The 27,449-nt window shown below is 45.8% G+C and overlaps 2 protein-coding genes across 2 annotated transcripts in view; one reads left to right on the top strand and one right to left on the bottom strand.

The window, feature by feature from the left end:
- Positions 1-9,653, top strand: part of frrs1b (ferric-chelate reductase 1b) — a 40,432-nt gene extending 30,779 nt beyond the window's left edge. The window contains exons 11-15 of the mRNA XM_078560856.1: positions 4,288-4,385; positions 4,567-4,625; positions 6,150-6,293; positions 7,790-7,848; positions 8,015-9,653. Coding sequence (XP_078416982.1) covers positions 4,288-4,385; positions 4,567-4,625; positions 6,150-6,293; positions 7,790-7,848; positions 8,015-8,107 — 453 coding nt within the window. The 3' untranslated portion in view covers positions 8,108-9,653. The remainder of the gene's footprint in view (positions 1-4,287; positions 4,386-4,566; positions 4,626-6,149; positions 6,294-7,789; positions 7,849-8,014) is intronic.
- A 2,282-nt stretch (positions 9,654-11,935) lies between these two features.
- Positions 11,936-27,449, bottom strand: part of LOC144692827 (uncharacterized) — a 59,712-nt gene continuing 44,198 nt past the window's right edge. Inside the window, exon 3 of the mRNA XM_078561900.1 lies at positions 11,936-12,354. Within this exon, the coding sequence (XP_078418026.1) occupies positions 12,284-12,354 (71 nt within the window). The 3' untranslated portion in view covers positions 11,936-12,283. The remainder of the gene's footprint in view (positions 12,355-27,449) is intronic.

The raw sequence follows: 27,449 nt of genomic DNA, 5'->3' as shown, positions 1-27,449 counted from the left end.
TTAAACATCGTTTCATCTCCCTGAGGCAGCTCCGTGCCTCAGGGAGATTGAAGCGCTCTTTCGTGCGCATGCGCGAATATCGGGCTGGGCCCGCTTGCCCTCCTCCCTCCATCCACACAGGCAGCATTCAGCGCTGCCGCTCGCGTTTCACGCTGGGCAGGCCTTAATTGGCCCGCCAACGTGAAATCGTGGAGTGGAGCTGATCGCAGGCGGTGGTCGGCTTCCCGACCACCCCTGCCTGCCCGCCCATGCCGAGCACCCCCGCCAAGGGCAAAATCCTGCCCTTAATGTTGTCCCTACTCCTTCCTTCTTTAGAAGCATTGACTCCTTGCCATGGTGTATTTCCATAGGTACCAGCCAGGTGTTGTGTGCTACCTCTCTCTAAACCAGACATTATTAATGTTGGTTATTGTTGACAGGCTATTCCACTGCCAGTAAAGCACGTAATTGCATAATCCTGTCTTAGTCTGATTGGGGATTTCTGAGAGGGCGTGGGAGGAAGGTCGGGATCTGACTTCCTGGGGGAAAAGAGATCAGAGGTCAGGGACTGGAGAATGAAGGGAGATTGGAGATCTCAGGGCTGGGATGGGGAGATCCAGGATCTCACGGCCCTGAGTGTCAGCAATCGGGATTGTGCTGCAGAGCAAATTACCTTGCTTTGTTTTGCAAGTGATCTGTAGGGTTGGCTTTGCTGAGTGCTGGCAGCGTTGGCTGCCTCAGGAGAACTCATGTTGAAGTGGGGACCAAAAGCAGGTGTTAGGCCACTTGTATGTATATGTAAAGGGCCTTAGGTCTGATTTGGACCTAGGTAAAGGACACCTCTCGTTTGCCCTTTCCAAATGTGGCAGGGGGCATACTTTGGCGAGAAATGTGCTTGTGCTTCCTGCCTGGACAGGAGGCCGCAGCAGCTGAAAAGCTTCTGTGACTGAATTTCAAGGCCACTGTCTGTTATGTTGTACGTTATACAGTAAGGGCACCTGCCAAGATAAAATAGCATCTCCTCCAACTCAGTCGGGGGATACCCATTTAGCTTTAATTAGAAAATCTTGATCTATAAAAATTTTCCCATTCATCCCCGTCATTGCATTAAATGTAGTCAATAATAGTGACGACCTTCACATAGACAGAAATATAGGGCAGAATTTTAGGTCCGGCGGATGGGCGCACACCCCATCCGATCGAGTGTAAAATTGTGCAAGAAACGTCATTTGAGTGTCCCAAGGTCATCGCGCACTTGCGTGATATTTCGCTCGGCGGGCGCGCACAAAAGTTGGAAGCGTGCTCACTGACAATTAAGCGGCAAATTAAGCCCATTACCGGCGCAATTGTCTGTGATTTTTCATGACCCGTCCAATCTTATGGTTGGTGGATGGGTAAATCGGCCAGGTGGCCTTTGCATTTGTCATCAAACCGCATCCAAAGGCAGGGTGAGATTTCTTTTATGAAATAAAATAAAAATAAATATCTGTGCACAGCATTTTTATCAGCTATAATTTCAGGTGATTGATTTTGATGCATGGACATTTCTTTGCGGCTTTTTTTAACCCTTATTTGATCATTTTCAGGTCTGCAGCTCCCTGAGGCAGCTGTCTGCCTTCAGGGTGGTCTCTCACAGCGCTCATCTGTAACCGCGGAAACATCATCGCCTGCCCCCTTCCCACCCCCACCCTGGCAGCGCTGAGCATTTCGGCGCGTGCTTCATGCTGGCTGGCCATTAATTGGCCAGCCTGTGTGAAATCGCGGTTGGGGGCGAGTTTCCTGACCACTCCCGGGCCCGCCGATCACGCGCGCCCACCAAAAGTAAAATTCAGGTCACAAGTTTTAAATCTAAATTTTTAAGTGCTCGCAGCACTCCTGTATTTAATTCTGTATTGATTGAATAAGCTGTGGAATATTCCTGGGCAATGGTCTTATTTAATGTGGGGCTGAGCCACGCCAAACAAAAAAGCTCCCAGGTTTATCACTGGCTGGTATAAATTTCCTCCAGAGTGATATGCAGTGACCCCTACTGGAATGTTGGTATGTGCATGCAAGACGGCTTTGAACCATGGTGGGCACATGCTTATAGACTTGTCCGGACTTAGACATGGGGAACGATGATTTGACTGAGCTGCCAGAGAGTCAGACCCCGTCCTGGAAATGTATCCAATATGAGTTAAGGGCGAGGGGAAACAATGGGCTGCAAGATAAAGGTTTGCAAACTGACAATTTATAGTTGTATAAGCTTGAATCTGATCCAAATGTAAAACTGGGCAGACAAGTCCTGGGACTTGTCACGATCACCAAAGAGCAATAATAAACTCACATTTAAAAAACAGAAAATGGTGGAAACACTTAATAGGCTCGGAGGTATCTGTGGACAGAGATCTGTCATAAACTCACACTTGTCCAGTAGAATATATTGAAGACAACAGTTTGATGAAAGTACTCAACCATTGGTCTCACCCAATCTCCCTGCTTCTCCTCACACATAATCTTTTCCACTCACAATTACACATTCCCATTTTATTATAAGTCAGAGTCCAGTGTTTTTTCTAAGTTTAAAACTAAACATTGCTGCCAGTCATTCTCAAAATCCTATCTGGCAAGAATTCTTAAAGTTAGAAAACTTACTGCACTTAACATAGAACATACAATATAAACCAACTTTATATTGCTGAAGAAAACAATGGTTTAACCATTATTGGCATCAGGTTGTACAGATAATATATGTAAGGATCATCATGTAACAATTCAGTGAGTGGAAGCTCTTTTCCATTTGCTAACAAAACTGTGTATTTTCATTTGAAATTCCCATCAAAGTGATGAAGCAAAGTCCTCTGCTTATCTCCACCTCCCACCAGGATGGTCTTAGGGCTCTCCATTTCTTCCTTGAATGGAGGCTGTACCAGTGTGCATTGACGACCACCCTTAAACGGCTAACCTAACTTGTTCTCTCATTGAAAAATTTCTCCTTTAATACATCTCATTTCCTCCAAATAAAAGGTGTTGCTATGGGTACCCATATGGGTATTAGCTATGCTTGTCTTTTTATGGAATATGTGGAACATTCCTTGTTCCAGTCCTACTCAGGCCCCCTTACTCAACACTTTTTCTGGTACAATGATGAATGTATTGGTGCCGTGTCCTGTTCTCACCCTGAACTGAAAAACTTCTTCAACTTTGCTTCCAATTTCCACCCATCTCTCAGTTTCACATGGCCCATCTCCAACTCATCCCTTCATTGACTTCTCTGCCTCCATTTCTGGTGATAGGCTATCAACTAATATTCAGTATAAGCCCAATGAATCCCACAGCTACCTCAACTACACTTCCTTGCACCTTACACCCTGTAAAGACTCCATTCCATTCTCCCCGTTCCTCTGTCTCCATCGCATTTGTTCCAATGATGCAACCTTCCACTCCAGTGTTTCTCAGGTGTCTTCTTCTTTTCTCAACCGAGGATTGCCTCCCCACTCTGGATGACAGGGCCCTCGACCATGTCTGTCTTATTTTCCACACTTCTGCTCTCACCCCTTTCCCTCCTCCCCAGAACCGCACTAAGGTTCCCCTTATTCTCACCTCCCATCTTACCAAACTCTGAATTCAACAGATCATTAATTTCCGCCACCTCCAGCATGATGCTACCACCAAACACATCTTCCCCTCCCCTCCCCTTCCAGCATTCCCTCCGTGACACCCTGGCCCACGCATCAATCACCCCAGCACTCACTCCCTTTCCACGGCACCTTTCCATCTAAGCGCAGGAGTTGTGACACCTGCCTTTTACTTTCCTTTCTCCTCACTGTCCAAGGCCCAAAGCACTGCTTCCAGTTCAGGCAGTGACTTATGTGTACTTCTTTCAATTTAGTATACTGAATTTGCTGCTCAAAATACGATCTCCTTTACGCTGGGGAATCTAAACGCAGACTGCGTGACAGCTTTGAGGACCACCTCCTTTTAGTCCTCAAGCATGACTCTGAGCTTCCGGTGACCTGTCGTTTTAATTCTCCATCTTGCTCTCACTCTGTTGTCTCTGTCCATGGCCTACTATGGAGATCCACACGTCAGGACTTCCACAGGGTCCCGATGTGCATCTTCTGTTATACATCTGGTCTCCAACGATCTAGAGACCGGAAAATTTGGCCCGTCAACTCTGTCTCTCTCTCCACAGATGCTGCCTGACCTGCTGAGTTATTTCCATTTTTATTCCTTTGCTTTTTACTGTAGTTAAGTTCAGGAGGGAGTTCTGAATGAGTAATGTTTGTAAGATGCATTACCAATACATTAACTCCACACTCTTCCCAGTGTGCAGGTGCCCATCCATACTTTGGCTGTATGATTCTTACACTGGTAATTCTTCAGCCGATTATGGCCATCTTCAGACCAGAACAACAAACACCCAGGTAGGTATAACAATATTAGTTTTAATATATTTTGTTACTGTTTTCTGTGTTACAATCTTTGGTCATTAGAAAGAAAACTGAAACAATTCTAAAATATCTTAAAGACAAATGAAAAGCACAACCTTTAAAAGAGGCATGGACCTCAGCCCAACTTTTCTAACTTTTTTTTTATCTTCTGCAGGCGGTATATTTTTAACTGGGTGCATTGGGCTACAGGCACCTTTGCTAGAACAATGGCAAGTAAGTATGTACATTTACTGAACGGAAAAACTGATAGCCTTGTTGGCTGGAATTTAAAACAAATGTTTTTCATCTAATTAGTAAAGATGTTTGTAAAATTTGATGTAAGCTTTAGGTGGATTTCCTTCCAGTAAATCAGTTAAATGCACACTAGAGACTGATGTGTCAATGTGCTGTTTCGTGGCGTATTGGTGAAATCATGTCCTCAACATGGCTTCTGGAAGAAGCATGGAATAGATGCTGCATCTTTCAGTCGGGAGTGTCAGAAAATTGGAGATCACATTAATTAGTGCCTCTTTTAAGCAGCTTTGAATGGCTAGATCAAGAACGGGTTTCCAACCAGGTTTCCTACCCAGTATCTTGATTGCCAAGTTGTGCCAGTTGAAGTTTGGGAATTATAGAACAGTACAGCACAGGAGGCCGCCATTTGGCTCTTCACATCTGCACAGGTCTTATGAAGAACAATCCAGTTAGTCCCACTCTTGCCCCATATTGCTGCAATTTGTTTTCCCCTTCAAGTCTTTTTGAAGGTTACCGTTGAATCTGTATCCACCACATAAATTCCAAATGCATTCCAAATCATAACCACTCATCAAATTAAATTGTGCTCAATCATTAGCCACCCTTTAGCTGTTAGAAACAGTTTCTCTGTTTTTTCCATCTCAATCCTTCATGTTTCATGATGAAAAAGAAACATTGAGAGGTACTAAGGTATACCTTTAAAGAAGTAAATGTTCAAAAGCATTTGGTAATTCTTTGCCAAAAACATTATTTAATTTTGAAGGGCATGGTGTCACAAAAGCGTCTTTCTGTCATTAATAGATGACATAATTACATAATAGATGGTTATCTTTTTCTTTGGTGACCACTGTTTCTCCCTTAAATCAGACATTTTGCAGATGCATCAACAATGGTGACAATGTACCAAGAGTAGCCTGTGCTATCCTCTGACACCAAACATCAGCTCAAATAAGATTACCCCTTATGTTTTATGCATTATAAATTATAGAATGGCTACAGAACAGAGAGAGGCCATTTGATTCATTAAGCCTGTGCTGGCTCACTGCAAGAGCAATTTAATGAGTCTCATATCCTTGCCCTTTTCTCTTAACCTTGCAATTTTATTTTTCTCAGGTACTTATCCAATTCTCGTTTGAAAGCCTTGATTGAATCTGCCTCCACCGTACTTTCAGGCAGTGCATTCCAGATGCATATAAATGTTTTCCTCATGTCTATTTGGTGCTTTGACCAGTTACCTGAATCTGTGTCTTCTGGTTCTCGACCCTTCATCCAATGGAAACAGTTTCTATCGATTCAATCTAGACTCCTCCTGATCTTGAACACCTGTCAAACCTCCTTTCAACCTTCTCTGCATTTGTGTCTGCAGAATATAATTGGATTTGTGAAAAGTAGCATTTTTCTATCCCTCACAATTAGATTACTGAACATTCCTATAAAAGATTTCTCAGTAGAAATTGCCAATCAGAAAAAAATAAATCAATTGCTTATTTTACCTTCACATAGTTGCATCAATCTTTCTTGGAATGGATCTGCCAGCCTTAGACCTCTATAACCCATGGGATACTTTAGTCATGGTTGGATTCATAGTTTGGCATGTTGCAACTGAACTAATTCTAGAGGTGCATAATTACATAATCATGTGTAAAGGTCAGTAGTTCTTTTTATCAATTTCAGTTTGTTTTATAATTCCTTAATTTACTATGTTGATGTAGGAGATAACTGCAATTCAAAATGTCTGGATTTTTGTAGCGGTGCTGAGGAATTTTGAAAACCACAATGATTTTAAAAATGTGGAGCATTTACAGGTGGCCCCTTACAAAGGCTCCCAACAAAGGGGCAAGACTAAAGAGTTGCTGATCACCATCTGCTCAAAGGAAGTCCTGACATCAGTCCTAAAGATACTCCTTACTGGTTTAAACCAGTGTCCCCTTATTCTACCTCCACTGTTTATCTTTTTTTTGTTAGTTTACAGAAAGTGAGTGTCACTGGCAAGACCAGCATTTATTTCCCATCCTTAATTGCCCTTGATGAGGTGGTGGTGAGCTGCCATCTTGAACTGCTTAATTGTCCACCACCATTCATGACTGGTTGTGCAGAGCCTTGTTCTGATATTTTGACTGTGGGATGTCTTCTCTCTGTTTATAGCATACTGCTTCCCCTCTTTATCTTGCATGTGGTCCTGCATTGTAGCTTCACCATTTGCTATCGTATATACTCAATAAGGTCACTTCTCAGGCACTTCCACTCCAGGCTGTAAATAACAAGTCACTCCAGACTTTCCAGGCAAGATATTCCTGTCTAAAAACACGTTGACTATCATTTGCCGGATTGTGGATCGCCAGAAAAATAATTTAATAACCTGACAGGGCGGATGCTGGGAGGATATTACCACCTGTGGGAGAGCTTAGAATTAGGGACAAAGTTTAGAGACAAAAATTAGGGGTCTCCCATTTAAGACTGAGATGAGAATTTTTTTTCTCTCAGAGAGTTGTCGGTCTGTGGAATTCTCTTCCCCAGTGAGCAGTGGGGGCTGGGTCATTGAGTTAGATATATTTTTGATCAATGAGTCAAGGGTTATGAGGTGGGGAGACAGGAAAGTAGAATTGAGACCACCATCAGATCAACCACTACCTTATCGAATAGCAGAGCAGGCTCTAGGCCGAATGGCCTACTCCTGCTCCTAATTCTTGTGCTTTGTATAAATGGAAGGTGTTCAGCTTGCTCAGAAGAAAATTAAGTTTTAAATATAAAATTTACTTTGCAGCAATTTCCATGCAACATTTAGGTTAGTTACCTATCCCAAGGCCAATTTTATTTTCAATGCTTCTGATAAAGCTTCATGTACCACGAAATAATGGGAATTTGGGCACAGAATATGATGAGGAATGTTAATTCCTCATAATCCATTCCCAGTGGGAAGAAAACATTGCACCAGGAGAGCTGAAGGTTAAACTTTACTCACATTATGTTACCAGCAACTGGCCATGCAAAAGCTGTAGTTTGACTGTGTTATGTCATTTTGCTTATAGGTATGAAATCTTTTGTGCCATATTAGTGCATGATTAGTATATACCTTCATCATTTTAAACCAAAAATATTTCTCAATTACTCCGAATAATGAATTTGATTCCAACCTTTTATAGCACAGAAAAGAGAAGATAAAATGGAGATAATGGATTCAAGTGAATTGATTGACCCACAGGTACACAATTTTAACTTCAGGTTTTTATTAAATACTTTTTTACTGATAGTATCAGAAGTATAGAAAGCTCTCAATTATTTTCATGTAAATCACAAATGCAGAAATACTGTAATACAGCAGAAACGTAAATTCAACTTATACTCATTGTTCAATTCTACAATTACAGGGTCATAGGTTTAAAATTATGGTATTAACAATCTACATCTGTGGAAACCTAACCTTTCTGGTAACATTACTGGTTGCAATTAGTCTTGTTTGACGGTGACCTTGATGCTGCCTCCATCGATCATGATCTTGAAGCTGTTTATGTCTGCTCTTGTCTGATGAGCATCTTGACATTACCTATTGCTGTGCATTGAAGATTCTTCAGACAGAGAACTCAAATACTCCATAATCAACAGAACGTGAGATTCTCATTTTACTTTCCAGTCCAGAACTGGCACAAAAGTTAATCACACAGAGACTAACAGTGCAACAAGTCAACAAACTAGGAAGGCAATAATCTTCTGAAAATAGCAAGCAGCACTCATCAACTTTAAATAGCAGTTTGGATATTTTAAAATGTGGATTTCTTTTGTGGTTTTAGATTATTTTATCTACTTCTAATAAAAGAAGTATGTTATAACAAGCCTGTAAAAATATTTATGAGTTAATGTAGTATAAATGAAAAGTGATGTTTTTAAAATGTAAATTAAATTACACTAATAAAGTATGTCCCAAATTAACAAATGTCCCTTTTATATATTTTGATAAGTGAACCTTTTGCCATTACAGATCTAATAGATCATTTTTTAAATGGGCTTATCTCATCGTCATTTGGATGGACGAACTCATCTAGCTTCTGCAAATATTGATGTGCATATATTTATAATCAATTAAAATGTTCACATGATACATTTCTAAACAAAGGGGTTGGATTCTGTTCACTTGTAAATATGGTAATTCTGTTATGTGTTTTAGTTTGATAAAAAAGATTGTATTTTAAGGTTATGCTATTGTTTTGAACTGCAGATAATTCAGTAAACAATTATCAGAAGCTGGAGGCAGTTTCTATTTGAGTGCTTTAAATCAAATTCTTAGAGCATTAACTCTGCTTCTCTCCACAGATGCTGCCTGACCTGCTGAATATTTGCAGCATATTTTGTTTTTATCTCAGATTTTCAGCATCTGCAGTATTTTGCTTTTGTCTGAAATTACCGTGTTGCTGAGGAAGTCTTTCATGAAGCATAATGACCAGTATTTTCGGCACTATAGCTGCTGTTGTGGGTCCAGCATGGCGTCAGTGCTGCGCTTGCACACTTCTGGTGCGGGCTGTGCCGGTACGGACAATGGGGAGCGTGTGCCGGAAGTGTGCAGCGTAGACAGTCCAAATTGTCAATCGGCTTGTAACACTGACTTGACTGAGGAGGTGCCATTTTCAACCTCAACGCTCCTGCTAATACCATTGCTTAATTTTGCACATGTGTTCAACAGCAGATAGGATCCCTCACTAGTGCTATTATCTGCAGTCGCTGAAGGTAAGCATGCAGGTGCAGCAGGTGGTAAAGATGGCAAATGGTATGTTGGCCTTCATAGCCAGAGGATTCGAGTACAGGAACAGGGATATCTTGCTTCAATTGTACAGGGCCTTGGTGAGACCACACTTGGAATATTGTGTGCAGTTTTGGTCTCCTTATCTGAGGAAGGATGTACTTGCTATAGAGGGAGTGCAGCGACTGATTCCTGGGATGGCGGGACTGACATATGAGGAGAGATTGAGTCAATTAGGATTATATTCGCTGGAGTTCAGAAGAATGAGGGGGGATCTCACAGAAACCTATAAAATTCTAACAGGACTAGACAGGGTAGATGCAGGAAGGATGTTCCCGATGGTGGAGGAGTCCAGAACCAGGGGTCACAGTCTGAGGATATGGGGAAGACCATTTAGGACTGAGATGAGGAGAAATTTCTTCACTCAGAGAGTGGTGAGCCTGTGGAATTTGTTACCACAGAAAGTAGTTGAGACCAAAACATTGTATGCTTTCAAGAAGGAGTTAGATATAGCTCTTGGGATGAAAGGGATCAAAGGGTATGGGGAGAAAGCGGGTGCAGGCAATTGAGTTGGATAATCAGCCATGATCATAATGAATGGTGGTGCAGGCTCGAAGGGCCGAATGGCCTACTCCTGCTCCTAGTTTCTATGTATTTAAAGGCATCAAATATTGCTTTTCGGTTAATTGCTGATTGATTTCTACTGGCTGTTGCTGAGTTAATATAAGTGTTTGGTAGTTTGTACAATACTGTTATTAAAGTTGGGGGGTGATGTGGCACGTAGTGAAGGTCCTTGATTCTCACTTTTCAAGGGTTCTGCTCACATCATTTGCTCCCAGTTATCAATGCTATGGTTTGTTGCCCCTGGCCGGCAACATGACAGTTAGAAAAAACAGAGACTGTTCAAAGAGGGAGAAGAAATCTCTGCAAGAGGCTATGCCTACTCAGGACCTTCAATCTAAGCCAGGAACAGTGTGTGCGAGTCTCCACTTCACTAAGACGTTGCTCACTAAAATCTGCTGCCCCTTGCAGGCAGATCTGTGGCCTCAAAACAAGGCGAGGCCAGCACTGCAAGTGGCTTTGTAGGTGACTGTGGTCATGTAATTCCTTGCGTCGGTCTCTCAGGCTAGAGCAGGGGACATTGCCAACATGTTGCAGCTTGCTGTCCACTGTTCTGTAAGGGAGGTAGCTTACACACGTAGGTGAAGCGAGGGGAATACATTGCCTTCTCTCTTGAGAAAATCATGCAGAGCATACATGCAGGATAGCAGACTTCCTCATGTTGCAAGGTTCCCTTGACTCCATACATGTTGCTTTGCAGATGTTGCATGCAGTGGCTACAGCATATCTAGAAGACTGCTGACTTTCAGTGGGAAGGCAGGCTGCAGATGGCCTTGTAGGATGGCCTTACACAGCTCTGGCCCTAGAAGGCCCTACTTTGCAATGTACCATCTCCACATAAATAGCTGCATTCTGTGCTGGCTAGCTGGCAGGCAACAGCAAAGGCATTGGAAGAGTGGCAGTGATGGGAGCACAAAAGCTGTCATCCTGAGACAGAACAGCAGGTTGATGCTCTACAGTGCCATTGCCATTCCCCCAGGGCAGGGCCTCAGGAGGACAGAACAGAAGCGGGGCAGATAATTAAAATGACAGGGAACCAGAAACTTGGGATCACACTTGCGGATTCAATGGGGATATACTGCAAAGTGGCCATCCAATTTGGCATTTAGTCTCTAATGTAGGAGGAGGCTACAAATTGAACAGTAAATACAGTATACTAAATAAAAAGTATAAGTAAATCGCTTTTGCAGCCCTGGAGGGTGGGGAGGAGTTAAAAGTGAAGGTGTTGCATCTCCTGTGCTTGCGTAGAAAGGTGCAGTGGGAAAGGAAGGGGAAGTTGGGATGATTGAAGAGTGGACAAATCATGGAGTGAGGGTAAATATGTTTGGTTGTGGCATCAAGCCAAATAGGTCACGCACAAAAAAATAGAGGAAATGCTGGTCCTAGCTACACCTAGCTGCATTTTCATGGGATATATGGAAATTCTTTGTTCCAGCCCTATACTCAGGTTCCCTCCCTCATCTCTCTTTCCAGAACACCAATGACTATATCAGTGCTGTTTCCTGTTCTTGATCTGAACTAGAAAATGTCATCAACTTTGCTTCCAATGCTGAATATTTTCAGCATTTTCCGTTTATATTTTTAAACTTAAGCCCATTCATTGCAAAAGAAATGATACTGCATGTTCTGCAACACAGGGTGTACACATGTACTAATTTCTACCTGGTGCCAACCCTCTTTGGTAGGGATTCCCGAAGATTTGGCTTTTGCTTTAATCAGGAATACAATTAGAAGCATCTTTTGCAAATGCCCTTTTAAAAAAAAATAATTATAACACATCTTGCAATGAAATGTATTTGGTGAATTACAGAAACTAGTATCCTTTTAATATATTTAAATTTCACATTAACATGTTCCTGTAAATACTTCTACAAATAAAAAAATTATAGAATTATTAGTTTCACATGTTTACCCATTTGCCATCATGTTCAACAAATTAAACTTTTGACCAGTTGTAGGGATAGTAGCAGAGTTCATTTCATTGAATTCACATACTCCATCCACTCATGTAAACTGAAATTTTTAACCCTGGGGGAAAATAAAAGCAGGATTCAAATTGGATATGAACAATTGTATTATGTTCATCATTAAAGAGAGGTAAAATAATGTTTTAAATGGTTGAATAGGTTTATTAATCATGTAACAACTCAAAGCATATGAAGTGCAGAACATGGCGGCCTTTGGGTATGCACATAGATGAACAAGTTTTAGGGTAGCTTAATTGCTGCAGTATGCATTTGAATTCACTGTATTCCTCTAGGAGTGCTATTCATTTCTGTAGTTGCTAGCATATATATGAGCCTCCCAGCGCAGGGTCAGAGCAGTCTTGTGGCATGTTTTTGTTGCTTTTATGTCCTGTAGATAAATGGCATATTGTTAGTTTATCCATAGATGCCCATTCTTAACACATTGCTATTAGAGAAACCCAACTGAAAGGTCCAAGATCGTTACGCAGGACATCACTAAGAATCACAGGAAGGAAAGGTGATTGGGGAGGGGATGGTTAGTATTTCCACATGGCGATCCAGGTAAAGAGCAAGTTAAAACAGGAGCTTATGTGCTTAGTGTTGATTTCAACATAACTAACCTAAGAGAGGAGGAAGAGTGCATATTTTAAGATCACTTTAAGTTAAGGAGAAACAAAGGATGATGGATCTGAGAAAAATAAGTCTAGTATTATTGATTATATGCGAGCAGCAAGAAAGGCTGCATGGAAGAAAGCCATGCCCCTCAAAATTGCCCAAAAATTCATAAATATGAAGTTAATCTCGCTGAGTAAACAGATAAAGAATGTTAATACTGATTAGTATTTTCAGCATTGATAGAAAAATATTTACTAGTTAGGAGGGGTACAAAACATATAAATTTGCACCGTTTTACATGTAAACTTCAGAATTTCCTGGTCTAATTCCCCAAACCTCCCTGATATATAAGCAAATTCCTTCAGTGCCTTGACTACTAGAGTCTGGGAGGAGAGCCCACACACCAGTCTTTGCAGGGCTCCCTCCCCAGTATCTTTTGGCAGCCCTGCTTTTGTGATACCTACTGGTTTAAGCCTTTGGATTGTTGATGCATTGAGAAAAGCGAATTATAGCAATCAAATTACTAAGCTTCTGACTTCATTTAACACAGATGGTCAGAAGATAGAGGGGATACCTACCCCCTTAGGAGTTATCCAAACACGATCTGTGCTATGCAAGAACCAACTGCCAAGGCCCCACAGAAGTCCCTGAGGAGACTCTGATACAGAAAAGCAGGTTGGCACTAAGAGCTATCATTTCAGGACTAGGCCTGGCAAGAATTGGCACCATCACCAATCACAATGAAAATCAGCATTGTCTTCACTTTTAATATATTTTTCCTGTGACTGAATAGAAGAAACTTCTGTGCCAACAGCTAGGTTGCTGTGCAACACTGTCTAAAATAAGTGACTTTTCACCATGCAAAGACCTAAACAGACTTGGGTTTGAACCGCAGCAAGAGGTTGGCATAGGTCCAGATCTTCTGATCAAGATTGGAAACCCTATTTCCGATCCTGATCAGACAAAAAAATGCACACTTACCTTCCAACGATATTTCAGGGCAGTCCACTGATGGAGGATCCTTCACATCTGCCCAGTACAGCAAACCTCGTAGGGAGTGGCACAGAAAATCAGTTCAGAAACCACGCTTCCTTTTTACAGCACTAGCTGCCGTATTTCAGTAAGTAAAGGGTTTAAATGTCCCAAACCAGCTTTGAAAATATCTACGGAGAGAAGGTCAGTATGTAAGGTAAGTCTGTAGGGTGGGTAAGATAAGTGGGTAGGTTGCCATGTGGGTAGGTAGGTGGGTGCGGTGGGCAGGTGGGGGAGGTAGGTTGGGTGACAGGTGAGTGAGTGGGTAGGTGGGTCGGGAGAGTTGGGTTTGGTCGGGGGCTAGTCCGGTGGGGGAATCGGGCAGGGTAGTCGGGAGCTGGGGGCTAATCTGGTGTTGGACCAGGCTTTTCTCTTGTCTAACATTTCCTGCATAACTACCCAGGTAAGTAAGTCAAAACTGTCCTCAGTCTGCGACTCTAACTCAGAGTTGGAGAATTCAGACAGTCCTAGAAGCAGGGGAATTGACCATCGGAAGTTCAAACTTCCCAGGCCATTCCCATGGAATCCCTGCATTGGGACTTCTGAGGGGTCCCATAGCGCATCTTCCCGGGCATGACTGGTGTCCGACTATCCAGAGACTGGAAGATCTGGATCAATATTTTTCTATATCTATGGCTTCTCTGGAATTCAGGATATCATTGATTGTATACATGTAGGCATTTATGTACCTCTGTTCTATTTGTGTACTCTGAAGGAATAGGGTAGGATTCTGCAAGCTCGACTTGCATGCTCCTTGGGATTACAATTTTACCCTTGGTGGGTGTGGCAATTGGCCAGCCCGGGAGCGGTCAGGAAACAGGACCCCAACTGCAATCGGCCCACGACCTCGATTTCATGCTGGCTGGCCAATTAAGGCCCGCCCAGCATGAAACACGTCTTCCCAATGGTCGGGAAGGGCCGGGTGGGGGCCTGTCGGGCGCCGGGTCCAATGATGACCCGGTAGGCGGTTTAAAAACAGCACAGGCGGCTCCCTGAAAGTTGCCAGGGGAGAATCATAGTCAACGGTCTGGAGACTGGAGCTATGGCCTCAACAGCAGCTGGAGATGTCAGGCGGGAGGGCAGGTTGGGTGGGCATTCAGCCCCCTCCATTTTTCGGATGAGTGCCTTGTGGTCCTCCTGGAGGAGATGGGTGTCAGGCAGGACACCCTCGTTCCCAGGGATGATAGGTGGCGGCCACCGCACCAGACAAAATGTGTGGGAGGAGGTGGCAGCCGAGGTCAGCAGCCACGACCTAGTGCGGCGCACGTGGGTGCAGTGCTGCAAAAGGTTCAATGACCTGTGCTCAGGAATGGTGAGTACTGAGTTGGCATGGATCAGTGTGGAGAAGTGTTAAGGTCTGGCCACCCCCCCGCCCCCCATGGAGCTCAGGGGTGTTAATCTGAGTGCCAACTGTCAATGACGCCGGAGCTGGCCAAGTGGGTGAGCCCTGGCTGCTTGGGCTGAGTGCTTTGCAGCTCAAGAGCCATGACTTGGATGTGCCCTGCAAGGTGTTCCTCAGGTGGGGTTGGCCAGGCTGTAATGACGCTGCAGGTAGAGAGTTGACGAATCAATGCTCCTCTGTTCTTTCAGGAGAAGATGACCCATCACAATATAGAGAGATCAAGGGCAGGCAGAGGCGCCTCCAAACCTCCTAATATTGGTGAGATTAGAACTGGACACCTTGGAGCTGGAGAGCTGCCACCCACCTTGCTCAGCCAGTCGTGGAGAGGCATGGGTCTCTGACGAAGGTGAGAATGATGAGTTTCGGATTGTGCAAACATTCTTGGGTAGTCTCTTTATTGATGGAAGCCTCAAAACTGGACTCCCCATTGGTCATTGAAAGATGATGGCACCATGATGCAGATCTCTATTGTCTCACCAGAGTGCCTGACATGCACAGTGACAGCATGATGACTTAAAGTAATGACATCTCCTTCTTCTCCCTTAGATTCGGCAGCAGCCACTTGTTCGCAGGACCTTGGAGAGCCACCCCTGACACCAGAGGACCACCTGGCTTCAAATGCACCTGCGTCACACCCGCTCTCTGAACCACGCACCAGTGCAGATACCAGCACCTCGTTGGGCATTAGATCGGCGGCTAGAATGTCAGTGCACATTGGTGAGGGCACTTCACACTCGCTTGAGGTGCAGGCAGAGGCAGAGAGTGCCCACGCTGCCGGCAGTCAGAGGACTGCTGAAGACCAGGACGATGCTGAATTTAAGGCAGATAATGAGTCTGTGGAGTCATCCATTAGATGGCAGATGCTGGATGTCCAAAGGGATGTGCGGGAGGATCTAGCGGAAACCTCTGAGGGTATCCTTGCCATGGTCTCTATTGTGCAGGAGTCCATGCGGAGCACGAGCACTGCGTTGACCCTCATGGCCGAGCGCACTGCCTCCTCCATTGAGAGAGTGGTGACTCTCATGGAGAGACAGCTACAGGGACAGAATCAGGGGTTCCTGGGGTTGCGCTCGGACCTGCAAGCCCTCACACAGGCAATGACCTCAGGTGGTCAGTGCCAGTGTGGGAGATGGATGAGGTACCCAGTATCCCAGCCTGTCCATCAATGGCGAACAGGGAGGTCCAGAGCGGCCTCACGTTGGTGCAAAGGCTGCCTGTCATCTCTGCGGGCTCCTCTCAAGGCACTCTGCCCTTGAGGGCGGCAGCAGCCCCTCCGCCCCTCTGCCAGTGACTGTGGAATCTGATGAGGCTGCGATGACTGGGGAGATGCCAGCCGTGGCAATGGCCACTCCCAGGCAGGGCCAGCACAGGTTCCACTGACCAGAGGATGACCGCCGAGGTCATCAAGGCCAACAAGACACCAGAGCCAGCCGGCTGTCTCCAATGCTGCTGGCAGCGAGGGGAGGGGGTCACCAGGACGCAACACTCGTAAACCTAAGTTCAAGACACCACGTGCATAAGAGGGACTGTTCACAGATGATCTTCTGTTCTGTAATGTTTTGTTTATATGTTTACTGGTGTGGCCATGAACACCAGAGATGATAATATTAATTTATTTTGAGAGTGAAAATTATACAAACTTTACTTTTGTCGTAACGGCCTGAGTATGCTTCAATGTTCTTTTGATGCAGGATACGCCAGTATCTAATGATGGACATGAATGGCTCAATACTTTACTGCACAGGCACTGAGTGACTTTAGGTTCAAATGAAAGGGTCATTTCAGACATCCCAGGATGGAGGCTGCAGCCCTGGCATGAGGTGGAAGCAGATCTTTGGCAGCCTAGTTGAAGGAGCGTTTGATTAAAGCATCTCTGGTGTCCCTGCCTCCCTGAAGGATTCAGAGGTCTGCCTCCATGCCCTCAGCATTCTCCCGACCATACTCCCCTTCTAACTCACTGCTGGATTCATCATCTGTGGCCTGTGGAGCTGTGTCAAGATCCTCTTCCTCCAACGGGTCCCCCCTTGCCAGTGCCAGATTGTGGAGAGCGTAGCAAGCAACCACTATCTGTGACACCCGCTCTGGGGGGTATTGTAGTGCTCCCTCTGAGCGGTCTAGGCATTGGAAGTGCATCTTCAGAAGACCTATGATCCTCTCTAGTACCTTTTAGAGGCATGACTCTTATTATAATGCTGCTCTGTCTCTGTTCTTGGGTGCCGAAGAGGTGTCATAAGCCACCTTTTCAATGGAAAGCCCTTGTCACTCAGCAGCCATCTATCCAGTTGGGCTGGAGCACTGAATAGCCTTGGCACCTGGGGGTGTCTCAGGATATAAGCGTCTTGGGAGCTGCCAGGGTACCTTGCACAGACTTGCAGAATCTGCCTCTTGCGGTTACAAACTATCTGGACGTTCATCGATTGGAATCCCTTCCTGTTGACCAATGCACCCGGCTGACCCACTGGCACCATGATGTGTGCAGTCGATTGCACCCTGGACGTGGGGGAACCCAACAATCGCTGCAAAGCCTCTGGCTCGCTCAGCCTGGCTGGCCTCGTCCGTACGGAAATGAATAAATGTCATTACTGCCTGAACTGAGCTTCTGTCACCAGCTTGATGTAACTGTGGCCAGCTGATTGGGACACTCCACAAAGGTCCTCCACTGACCCCTGGAAAGAGCCAGAGGCATAGAAGTTGAGGGCCATTGTGACCTTCAGAGCCACTGGCATGGGGTGTCCACCCACACAGTTGGAGCTGATCTCAGGCCCAATCATGCGACAAATGGAGGTCAGTCTTCCTGGAGAGGCGGAGCCTCCTTTGGCATTGCACCTTGGACATATTGCGGTAGCTGTATCGCTGCCTGTAAACCTTGATAGCAGGATAGTGGTGTCTTCTGCGGCCCCTTACGCCTTGGACTACCTGCTGGCCCTGCGCCCTTGTATCTGCGCCTCTCCTCGCACAGGTCGCTCCCCTGGAAGCTGCATTGGGACACCCAACCGCCTCTTCCTTCTGTCCCTCTCTTCCTCCTCAGAGGAGGTGCCCCCAGCAGAGAGCACAATCCCCATTACCTGGGTAACAGAAGGCTGTCTGATACCTGGAAGGGTCCACATGGTCAAAATCCTCCAGGGGCCTTGGAGACACCAATAAGTCCTGAAATGAAGCGTGGAAATGCTGAGAATGAAACTCAGAACAGAGATGAAGCTGTCAAGTTCAAATAAGCAACCAGCAGCAAACTATCTCCTAAACTCCTCACTACTCACAACAGCAATGCTGCTGACCCTTTTTATCCTTCCCTTGGATGAGGTTTTGCAAAAAGTGGGCTGCCCGCCTGCCTAGTTTGCCTGTGCGATTTTGCGCTCGTCGCATGGGCAATGTAAAATTGGGATCAATTGGGTTTTTAATGGCCTTAAATGGCCTTTTAATTGCTCGTGGACATGGCTCCAACACCCGTGTGTGTCTGCTGAGCTGAAGATTGTGTGCGAGCAGGATGATGTCTGATGTCTTGCACATGCGGATTGATGTCGGGACACTCGCCCGACGTCATCTCGCACGATTTTACGCCTGATCAGGTCGGGCACAGGCCCGCCCGCGAGGAGTAAAATTCCGCCCACTGTCTCCATGTGTTTGTTGCCTAGTGATACCTCACAACTGTGGCAGGAATGACTTGCGCTGTACTCAATGTTGGGACGCTGTACACTTTCACTAAAAGTAGCCCTTAATATGGAAGAGATACAAGATGACAATGTATTATGCCTAGCACTTGGGGATCAATTTTAACTTGTCAAAATCAATAGCGAGCCAATTCTCTAAGTGGGTTCCCAGGTGGACATACTGGCCCATTAACACAGATGTTGTGCCCACTGTCACTTTTACTACATGGGCCTACCACTGGGCAGCCAAAGCCCATTTCAAGCGGTATTCCTGTTTAATATGCAAATCAGGATTCTATGACACACAGGATCCCAAATGCCATTTTAGGGCAGAATTGGTCCAAGAATACTCCTTATGTCCTCCGAACAGTTTTATTGGCATGAAAGTGTACAGGGCCTGAAAACGCAAGTTTGAATTTTTTTTCTTTGCGAAACCAGGAGTGCTTCCCTGGACTTGCATACCGTCCACAGCCTGACACCTTCCAGGTTGCCCGATATTGTGCTCGCCCCGAGACAGCTCAGTGGATTGGGGTCCGTATTTGGAGTAAACAGGCCAGAAGTTAAAGTTGATCCCGCGAAATGCAACAGGCTCTTTCAATCCCTCCTCTGAAAGTCCTCTCAATTCAGTCTGACTTCTTTAATCGCACCGTGGATTTTAGATCCCTAAAGCACTCAGCAGCAAATGATGCAGCATTCATGAAGTATATTCCTACTGTGCTTTCTTCCTGTAACACTGGAATCTTCACTGCTGTGCTGAAGTGTCATGCTGAATTTGGCAGCACCTACTATAGTATTTATGGTACACAGATTGTGGTTGTTGTATATCATTGGAATGCATAATAATTTTTAGACAAGCGCAAGTTATAATTAAGTTTGCATAAAATTGAACTAATTCAAAGGGTTAAGTACCCATGCCAATGTTAAAACTGTATTTGTTTATTAAGGATGTAGTTGTACTGTGACAAGTTTACATAGTTTCCATTATGTTTGAATGTGTAATTGTATTTTGTATTTGCTTAAAATAATTGAATTGAGCACCTGAACTCTGTGTTCTGCCATTTGTAACATGATGCCTTTCTCCTACGCTGTGAAATATATATAAATAGTATCTTCGTGGTGTCAGACAAGAATCCAGCAAAACTAGTGACCCTTGGAGAAAATACTGAGCTACATCAACAAAGCCATAAATTGAATTAAAGAAACATGAAGGAAGAATAATGAGAATGAATAGATCACTTCTGAATGTCTGGGTTAAGTCACGCCCCATTGTTGAAACTGTGATGATGTGATTGTAAATATCTCCAAGGAAGAAAACTTAAAAACAAGTGGATTGTAAAAGTTTGAAGAAAATATGTCCTATATGAAACGCTATCATTGGACAAGAGAAGCCGGTGGCAGGTTAGGATTGTTAACATGCGTTAAACAGTTTGTTCTGTAAACATACGGAAGATCAAAAAATCCAACAGGCAGAAGGAGCCAGGTTTTCGGAAGAAACAGATGGGAAGGGTAATACAACCTTGTATTAAATTTACTAAACTGATTAAGAGTAAACTTAGAAATTAGATGAATACTGGTCTTAATCTCCCCTTTGTTCCTGAGAACTCCAAACACACGCCAACACATTTTGTCTTCTAACCCAGGTGACCTAACAAGTAGAGGGACTGATTTTAATATTCCGCCTGGATAATCAAGAACATAAGAAATAGGGGGACCCAGCCTGATAAGGGTCTCCTGCTCAGAGGCAGATACACGCTCCTTGGCCTGACCAGCTGGAGTTGATGGGGTCACAGATAGAGAGGATTCTGAGTGGCTGGACACCCTTGGAGCCCCTTATGCGTCTGGCTGATGCTCATCATCCCTGTCAGAAGGACCACATGGAGGGTGGCACCCACACCCACCTTTCCCTCACCTAGCCACTGATGGACCCCACAAATGCCTATAGCCATGGTGTGCAGGTCTGAGTACAAATCTGTCAGGATCTTCTGGACCAAAGGTCTCCAAGGTGGTTGCCACCCTTCCCTTGGTGACCTCAGGGTGCTTGTATGTAGGAGCCACAATATCAGACCGAACACAGACAGACTCCTTCATCCTGTGGCCAGTCTGCTGACTGACTCTCGCATCTCTGCCTGATGTTCCACTGCCTGTTATTGCATCTCCAGCATTGTCTCGGTGGCCCTCCAGCAATCCTCCAACTCCTGAGTAGACGTCAGTGAGGTGTTCTCTAGAAAATGACCTGAACCTAATCTAGAACTATGACCCACCAAGGTGCATGCCTCTGCACTAGTGGAGGGTGCGGGTGAAGCAGTAACAGATCGTCTTCAAATGGCTCCTCAGCATCCTCGCCTGAGGTGGGCTGGGGACTGGGGCTTATGTTGGCCTTATTCCTCTGCCTGGACCTACTGATGCCAGTAAGAGAGAGAAGATAGACTTAGTTCACGAGAATACAAGATTGCAGGTTACTCACTGTGAACGTCAGGAGTTGATCAACTCACGGAGGTCTCATCCATACTAGGTTGCTGGGAGAAGCTGATTTCGCCCTCCTCACAAGATCGATCCCTGTCCTCCCCAGCCAGCTCTGCAGCATCCTCCTCAAATTTGCTGAGCTCAATTTTGTTGGCTGTCTCTTCTCCTGTTGTGGGCAAGCTTGGACTTCATGAAGACATAAGGAAGGAATGTGATGAGAAGGGATGGAGCAGAGGTTGGGAAACGTGCATTACCCTTGTGTGTGGTGAGCCCTCCCCAGAAAGGGTTGAAGATGGAGCTTGTGCAGCATGATAGATGAAATGGTGGTGTTGTGAAAGCATCCGGAGACAAACAGTGCTGATATGTGTCCCCTGCTAATGTTGTGTGAGATCCCTGAAGAGTGTAGCCCTTTGAGTGCATGATGCCATGATAAGAGTTTGATATTGGACTGAGCTGAAGGTTAACTTACCCTGGCAGAGTGGATGAGGTCATTCATCCTCTTCCTGCACTGGATAGCGTTACGGGAGTGGTTGTCAGCCGTGCTGACCTGCCTTGCTCTTGCCTCCCAGGTCAGAGAGGTGAGGCTGGTGTGCTTCCTGGAGCCATCGTTTGGATACAGCACATTCTGGTGCTGGCGTAATACTCTTATCAAAGCCTCAAGGGAGTTGTGGCTAAACCTTGTGTGCATCCTTCTTCGTTTTGCTTGCAACTACCTCTATCGGTCTCCTGAAGACAGCTGGGCTGGAGAGAGTGCTCGGGTGGTGTTTAAATATGGTGCCTGGACCTTCGACTCCATCAGGTAATGGCAGGGTGGACAAATCAGTTCCCGACTGGCCAGGTGATTCAGAGAGATACTCGCCTATGCATAATTAATCCGCTTCTGAGCACAAAATCACGCGCAATTTCCCACCACTCCAACCAGTGGGAAATGTGCCGTGGAACCCACCCACCAGGGCACTTAGTTTCAAAAATAGAAAATTCTGCCCATTATTTCATCATTGGAGGTTCTGTGAGCACTGTTGTTATAGCACTGTAAATTGTCTATTTTGGGGTGCTGTTCATCCACTATTTGCCACCAGGAGATTAACAGTCCTCGGTAATGTAGCTCTTTGGACATATCTCGGTACCCCAGTCAGGCTTCCCCCCTTGAAGACTGTAAGGGATTCATCTCTTTCCAGCTGGACGCTAGTTTTTTTCTAGAAGGAACAAACAGTAGAGATTGTGCCATGATAATGCAATAATTGATGGGCTAATGCAATTTCTAAAACTATGCACATCAAGGTCCTGCAAAGAGAAAATACTAAATAAATGGCTTAATTAGTTTCAAGAAGAGTCATACAGACTTGAAAGGTTAACTCTGTTTCTTTCCCCACAGATGCTGCCAGACCTGCTGAGTTTTTCAAGCATTTTCGGTTTTTATTTTAGATTTCCAGCAACCGCAGTACTTTGCTTTTGACTTAATTAGTTTGTTTTGGTGACGGTAAATCAATGGCGAGCACCAGCCAGGACAGTAACAGAACTCCACGCATTCCTCCGCGTAGTGCCTTGGACCTTATCTTGGCCGGAATTTTCCGCCCCCGTTGGCGTCGTGCGTCATGGCGGGCGTGAGAGGAGAATATGGCGAGAAGGCCAAAAATCGGTTTAGATTGTCATGAAACCAGTTGGTGATCGTCACTCTGTCCGTCAATGGGATGAGGTGCAGGGGCAGGGGGTGCAAGGTAGCAGGGTCTGATAGTAATGCACAAACACGTGCAGGGGGGTTAGGGAAGCGGCCATGCATTAGGAAAACCTTGTATAAAAAGTGAGCATTCATCCGCAGCTCAGAGTCCAGGCACAGCTACAGTGGTGTGCTTGCAGTCTGTGCCTCTAGCTTATCTGCCCGCTCAAGCAATGTGGAGGCCTGAAAGTGCCACCAAATGCTCCTGAGCTTTGCGCTCCTCGGGCACAGACTTCAAATTAAGCATTTTAGGGGGCTGCAGAATAATTGGACAACTGGGCAAGTTGTACAATCTCCTTGCAAAAGCTGGCTATGGAGCAGTCACTGGTGGAGGCCGCTCACAGGCCCCTGCAATGTCTTCATTAAGTTTTGGACCAGTGTCCCCCATGGTTCAAGCTAACAGCGCAACCTCGCATTGTGGGTTAGGAGAATGCCTCTACCTGAGCTGACAGCACAACATGCAGTCCAGTGGGCAAAGCTGCCACCAATTGTTATGTGGAGCGGGGCAGAGGTTGGTGGGTTTCGGGCAGCCATGCAGCGCACTAAACTCTGGCCATCCAAGTGGTGGCTAGCACTCTGCGGCATGTGTTAAGCGACCTTGAGATGGAGCTGGAGCTGCACATGTAACCATGAGAGGTCCCCAGGAGACCAATGCCAACCGATGCATCTCTTTCTTTCATCCTGTAGGAGTACAACATCAGGAGCACGAAGCCTGGTGAACTAGCTGTTTGCCTCATAGTTTAAAGGGAGCAAAGGTGACAGAGAAGAGAGCAATGGAGGTGCCTGGCTGGCCAGAGGGAGGAGCAGCACCCTTAAGCTAGGGTTCCTGTGCATACCGCTGAAGAGCCACAGCGAGTTGTCATGGGTTGATGCCTAGCTAGACCCAGGGTATATAGGCGCTCGTCATTCATGCAGATAACCAAGAACTAGTGTCGCCGAAGACTGCGCATGTCCAGGGAACAGGTCGGTCATATATGTCACCTGCTGCAGGATTTGGCTCCACAGGGACTCGGAGCCATGAAAGTGACCCCGATGCTCTAGTTTTACACCAAGGGCTACCCACAGAGGACATGGCTGATGCCTGTGCAGCGGCCCCAGAGTGTAGCAGAGAGGAGGCACCATGAGGCTCATGCTGCAACTCGCACTTTGGTGCAGCAAACCATTGGAATGTTGAAAATGAGATTCCTGTGCCTGGACCAGTCTGGTGGAGCCCTGCAGAGAGCATCAGCGATGGAGCTCATCCCGTGCAGCAGTGCAGGACCGATGTTCTGGACCAAGGTCTCCATGGTGGCTGCCATCGTACCATGGTGAATTGACAGGCTGCCACTATCACCTCAGAATGAAGGCGGACAGACTCCTCCATCATGCTCTGCAATCTGAGGAGTGCAGCAGACATCCATTCCTGATGTTCCCTAGCTTGTCTTTGCAGCTCCAGCAACCTGAGGTATGACTGAGTCCAGAGGCTCCTCATCTGATTTGGACTCAGCAGATTTCTGGTCTCCAGCAGTTCCCAGAGCGCTAGAAACCTGGAAAATCCCTGCCGCTGCCTGCTGTGGATCAGCCAGTGCCATGTGCTCACCAGATTGTGACCCTGAGGCTACTCTAGAACTAAGTCCCACCAAGGTGTGTGTCTCTGCGCTGATGGAGGCTGTGGGTGAATGCTGTGATGGGTCTTCAGTGAATGTTTCATCAGACTCTTCTTCTGAGGTTTCTTCGAGCTGGAGTCGAAGACCTGGGTCATGGACCCCCTCAGCTGCTTCCCAAATGTGCCAGCAAAAGCAAGGAGAAATAATTAGTGCTTGGCAGTGCTTATAATTGGCAGGGGACTGCGGAACAAGGGAACTAATGCACAGCATGGTTGCCTGATGGATGTTACACTTCTGGATCCTCACTTGGTTGAGCACCGCCGACCTCACCATCAGCACAGGAACAGGCCAGATTGCTGCTGGCCAGCTGGATGGCTCTATTTTCAAAGTCTGTTAGGACCTTTGAGGTCAAGCATTCCTCCACCAGTTTGCGACCTCTCCCTTTCGTTGTGTGCCAGCTTGTCCTGCATGAATACAGATGATGGGAGTGTAAGCAGGACGCCTGCCAGGCCAGATGATAAGGATGCCTGGCAGGTGTGGGTGGTGAGTGGTACCATGGACAGGATGAGGACACGATCTGCAGAGAAGATGAAAGGGTGTGTGTGAGAGTGAATGGTGATGTCCCTTGAACTGGCAGTGAGTGAGATCCCTGTGGATATGTGATGGGTTTGAAAGTGTGAGATTTGAGAGTGATGAGAAGAGTGACTTAGCCTGGCAGAACAGGGAAGATCATTCATCCTCTTTTGGCACTGGGTGGCTGTCCTCTTTTGCAGGGCATTGGTGCTGGCCACTGCTGCCACCACCTCACATGCTGGATTTGTCACCTTGCTTGCTGACCCTTGCCCAGACCGGAGGGGGTAGAGGACTTCACGACAGGCCTCCACTGTGTCCAATAGGCACTCGAGGGTGGTGATGCTAAATTTGGGGGCAGCATGTTTCCTCCCTTTGGCAGCCATGAGTTTCCAGCAGCTTCCGATGCCTTAGAGAGGGCCAGCTCTGTGCAGGGGTGCCCCTTAAGTATGGTGCCCAGATTACTGGAGGCCTGAGGTGATGGCAGGGCGGTCCAGTCAGAGGCCTGTTTCCCGGGAATGCGTTACTAATGGAAGCGGGACGTGTCGGGAATGGGACGATGCGGCACGAAAACCCGTCATTAAATGTCCTTTTTCCTGCCTGTTACCGCACTTAGTGCAAATCTGGGATGATTCCGCCCTTTGTGTGTATTGTAACAGGGGACTTAACATTTTATTATGAAGACAGTACTCACCATTAACCTGAGGTGCCAGTCTAGATTAAATGTTTAAACCTATAGAATAGGATTTGACCTCACAACTTTCCACCTCAAAAAGGCTAAAAATGCTACCTTTCACAGCCAGTTAAATGCCTCATTATCTCACTAACTAGCACTTCGGCAGAATCACTGCAGATGTGACTTGGTTGGCTACATAATTGGACAGGTAGCTATTTTTGCACTGTGGTGAAATCCCATTGAAGGTTCAAAGTTCCTTCCTGCAGATTCACTAGAAAAAGTTGCATGCTATTGCAACACACTTTACATTTCTAAGAATTTCTAGCTCTTACTGTTAGTATAATTATACTATCAATAGATAAATGAGAACTATATGGAAACTAGGACATTGTCCTTAGAAGGAAACACTTTACTACATATCTAGAAATATTAACTATATTCTCCTATTGGATTTTCCCTGTCTGATTGGGGCAGGCATGTTCGGTGGCATGATTGGAAAATCTTGGAAAAGGCGGCCTTATCCATGTTTCCAGGTGATGTAAATCCAGGACGCGATTGTCCCCTCCCTCCATCAATGGCAGGCTGTGTTTCCCGACGTCAAACATCTGGAACTTAAATTTTATTAAATTCGCATCTCAATATTGTGGCCACGTGTCAGAATCATCCCCCCCACGTCAAATTTAAATCTCAGGTTGACGTGACTTCTGAACAGTGTGATTTACAACTGCCTTTAAAAGGTGTGCACTTGGCAACCTGAACTTCCAGGCGAACTTGGAGGTGAGTGCACACAATTTAGCGCAGCACTCACGAGGATCCCCCCATTGGAATTGAAGGAAGTGGTGCCGTGGATTCGGTGCAGGGTGGGAGGGGGCTTGTGGGGGGTTGCAGGAGAGGGAAGGTGTCACAGGCAAGTCTCCAAAGTTGCTTCTTTGTGACTGGCTTTCAGTGTGGTGCTGGGGCAAGGGCTTCAGTGTGGGGTTGGGGGCACAATGCAGCACTGAGGGGAGCTGTGACTTTGGGACGGGACAATCACTGTGGTCAGAGGTTTACACACTGCATACCAGAAGAGGCCCTTGACTGCGACTCGTGACTTCACTTTGTGCAGGGACCAAGGTTTCACTTCTGTATGACACGAATACACCTCATTATAACAAGGGGCCATAGACAAGGAGACATGATTATGAGTGTATTTATATTGGTGAACATTATGTATAAGTAATTAACACCCGTGCCCACATTGTACGAGGTGTCAGCTGTGGCTCAGTTCATAGCACCCTCGCCTTTGAATCAGAAGGTTGTGGGTTCATGTCCCACTCCCGGAAACCAAGAACTGTGAATGTACTCGAAAGAGTTACATTCTGTGACTGTTGATAACTCGAAAGAGTTACTTCTTCTTGAGAGGTGTCAGCTGTGGCTCAGTTCATAGCACCCTTGCCTTTGAATCAGAGGGTTGTGGGTTCATGTCCCACTCCCGGAAACTAAGAACTGTGAATGTACTCAAAAGAGTTACATGAGATCTGTTGATAACTCGAAAGAGTTACTTCTTCTTGACTTGTGAGGTGTCAGCTGTGGCTCAGTTCATAGCACCCTCGCCTTTGAATCAGAAGGTTGTGGGTTCATGTCCCACTCCCGGAAACCAAGAACTGTGAATGTACTCGAAAGAGTTACAATCTGTGACTGTTGATAAGTATTTGGGACTTGATCTGAAGGCCTGGCTTGTGGATGCCCTTGGATAATTCCCAGATGTGCCTGCGAAAGAAAGGATAGATCATTTC

The sequence above is a fragment of the Cetorhinus maximus genome, chromosome 17 (genome assembly GCF_964194155.1).
Source record: "Cetorhinus maximus chromosome 17, sCetMax3.hap1.1, whole genome shotgun sequence".
Taxonomy (NCBI): Eukaryota; Metazoa; Chordata; class Chondrichthyes; order Lamniformes; family Cetorhinidae; genus Cetorhinus; species Cetorhinus maximus.
Note: the sequence above shows the minus strand (reverse complement) of the source record. Positions and strands in the feature narration are given on the sequence as shown.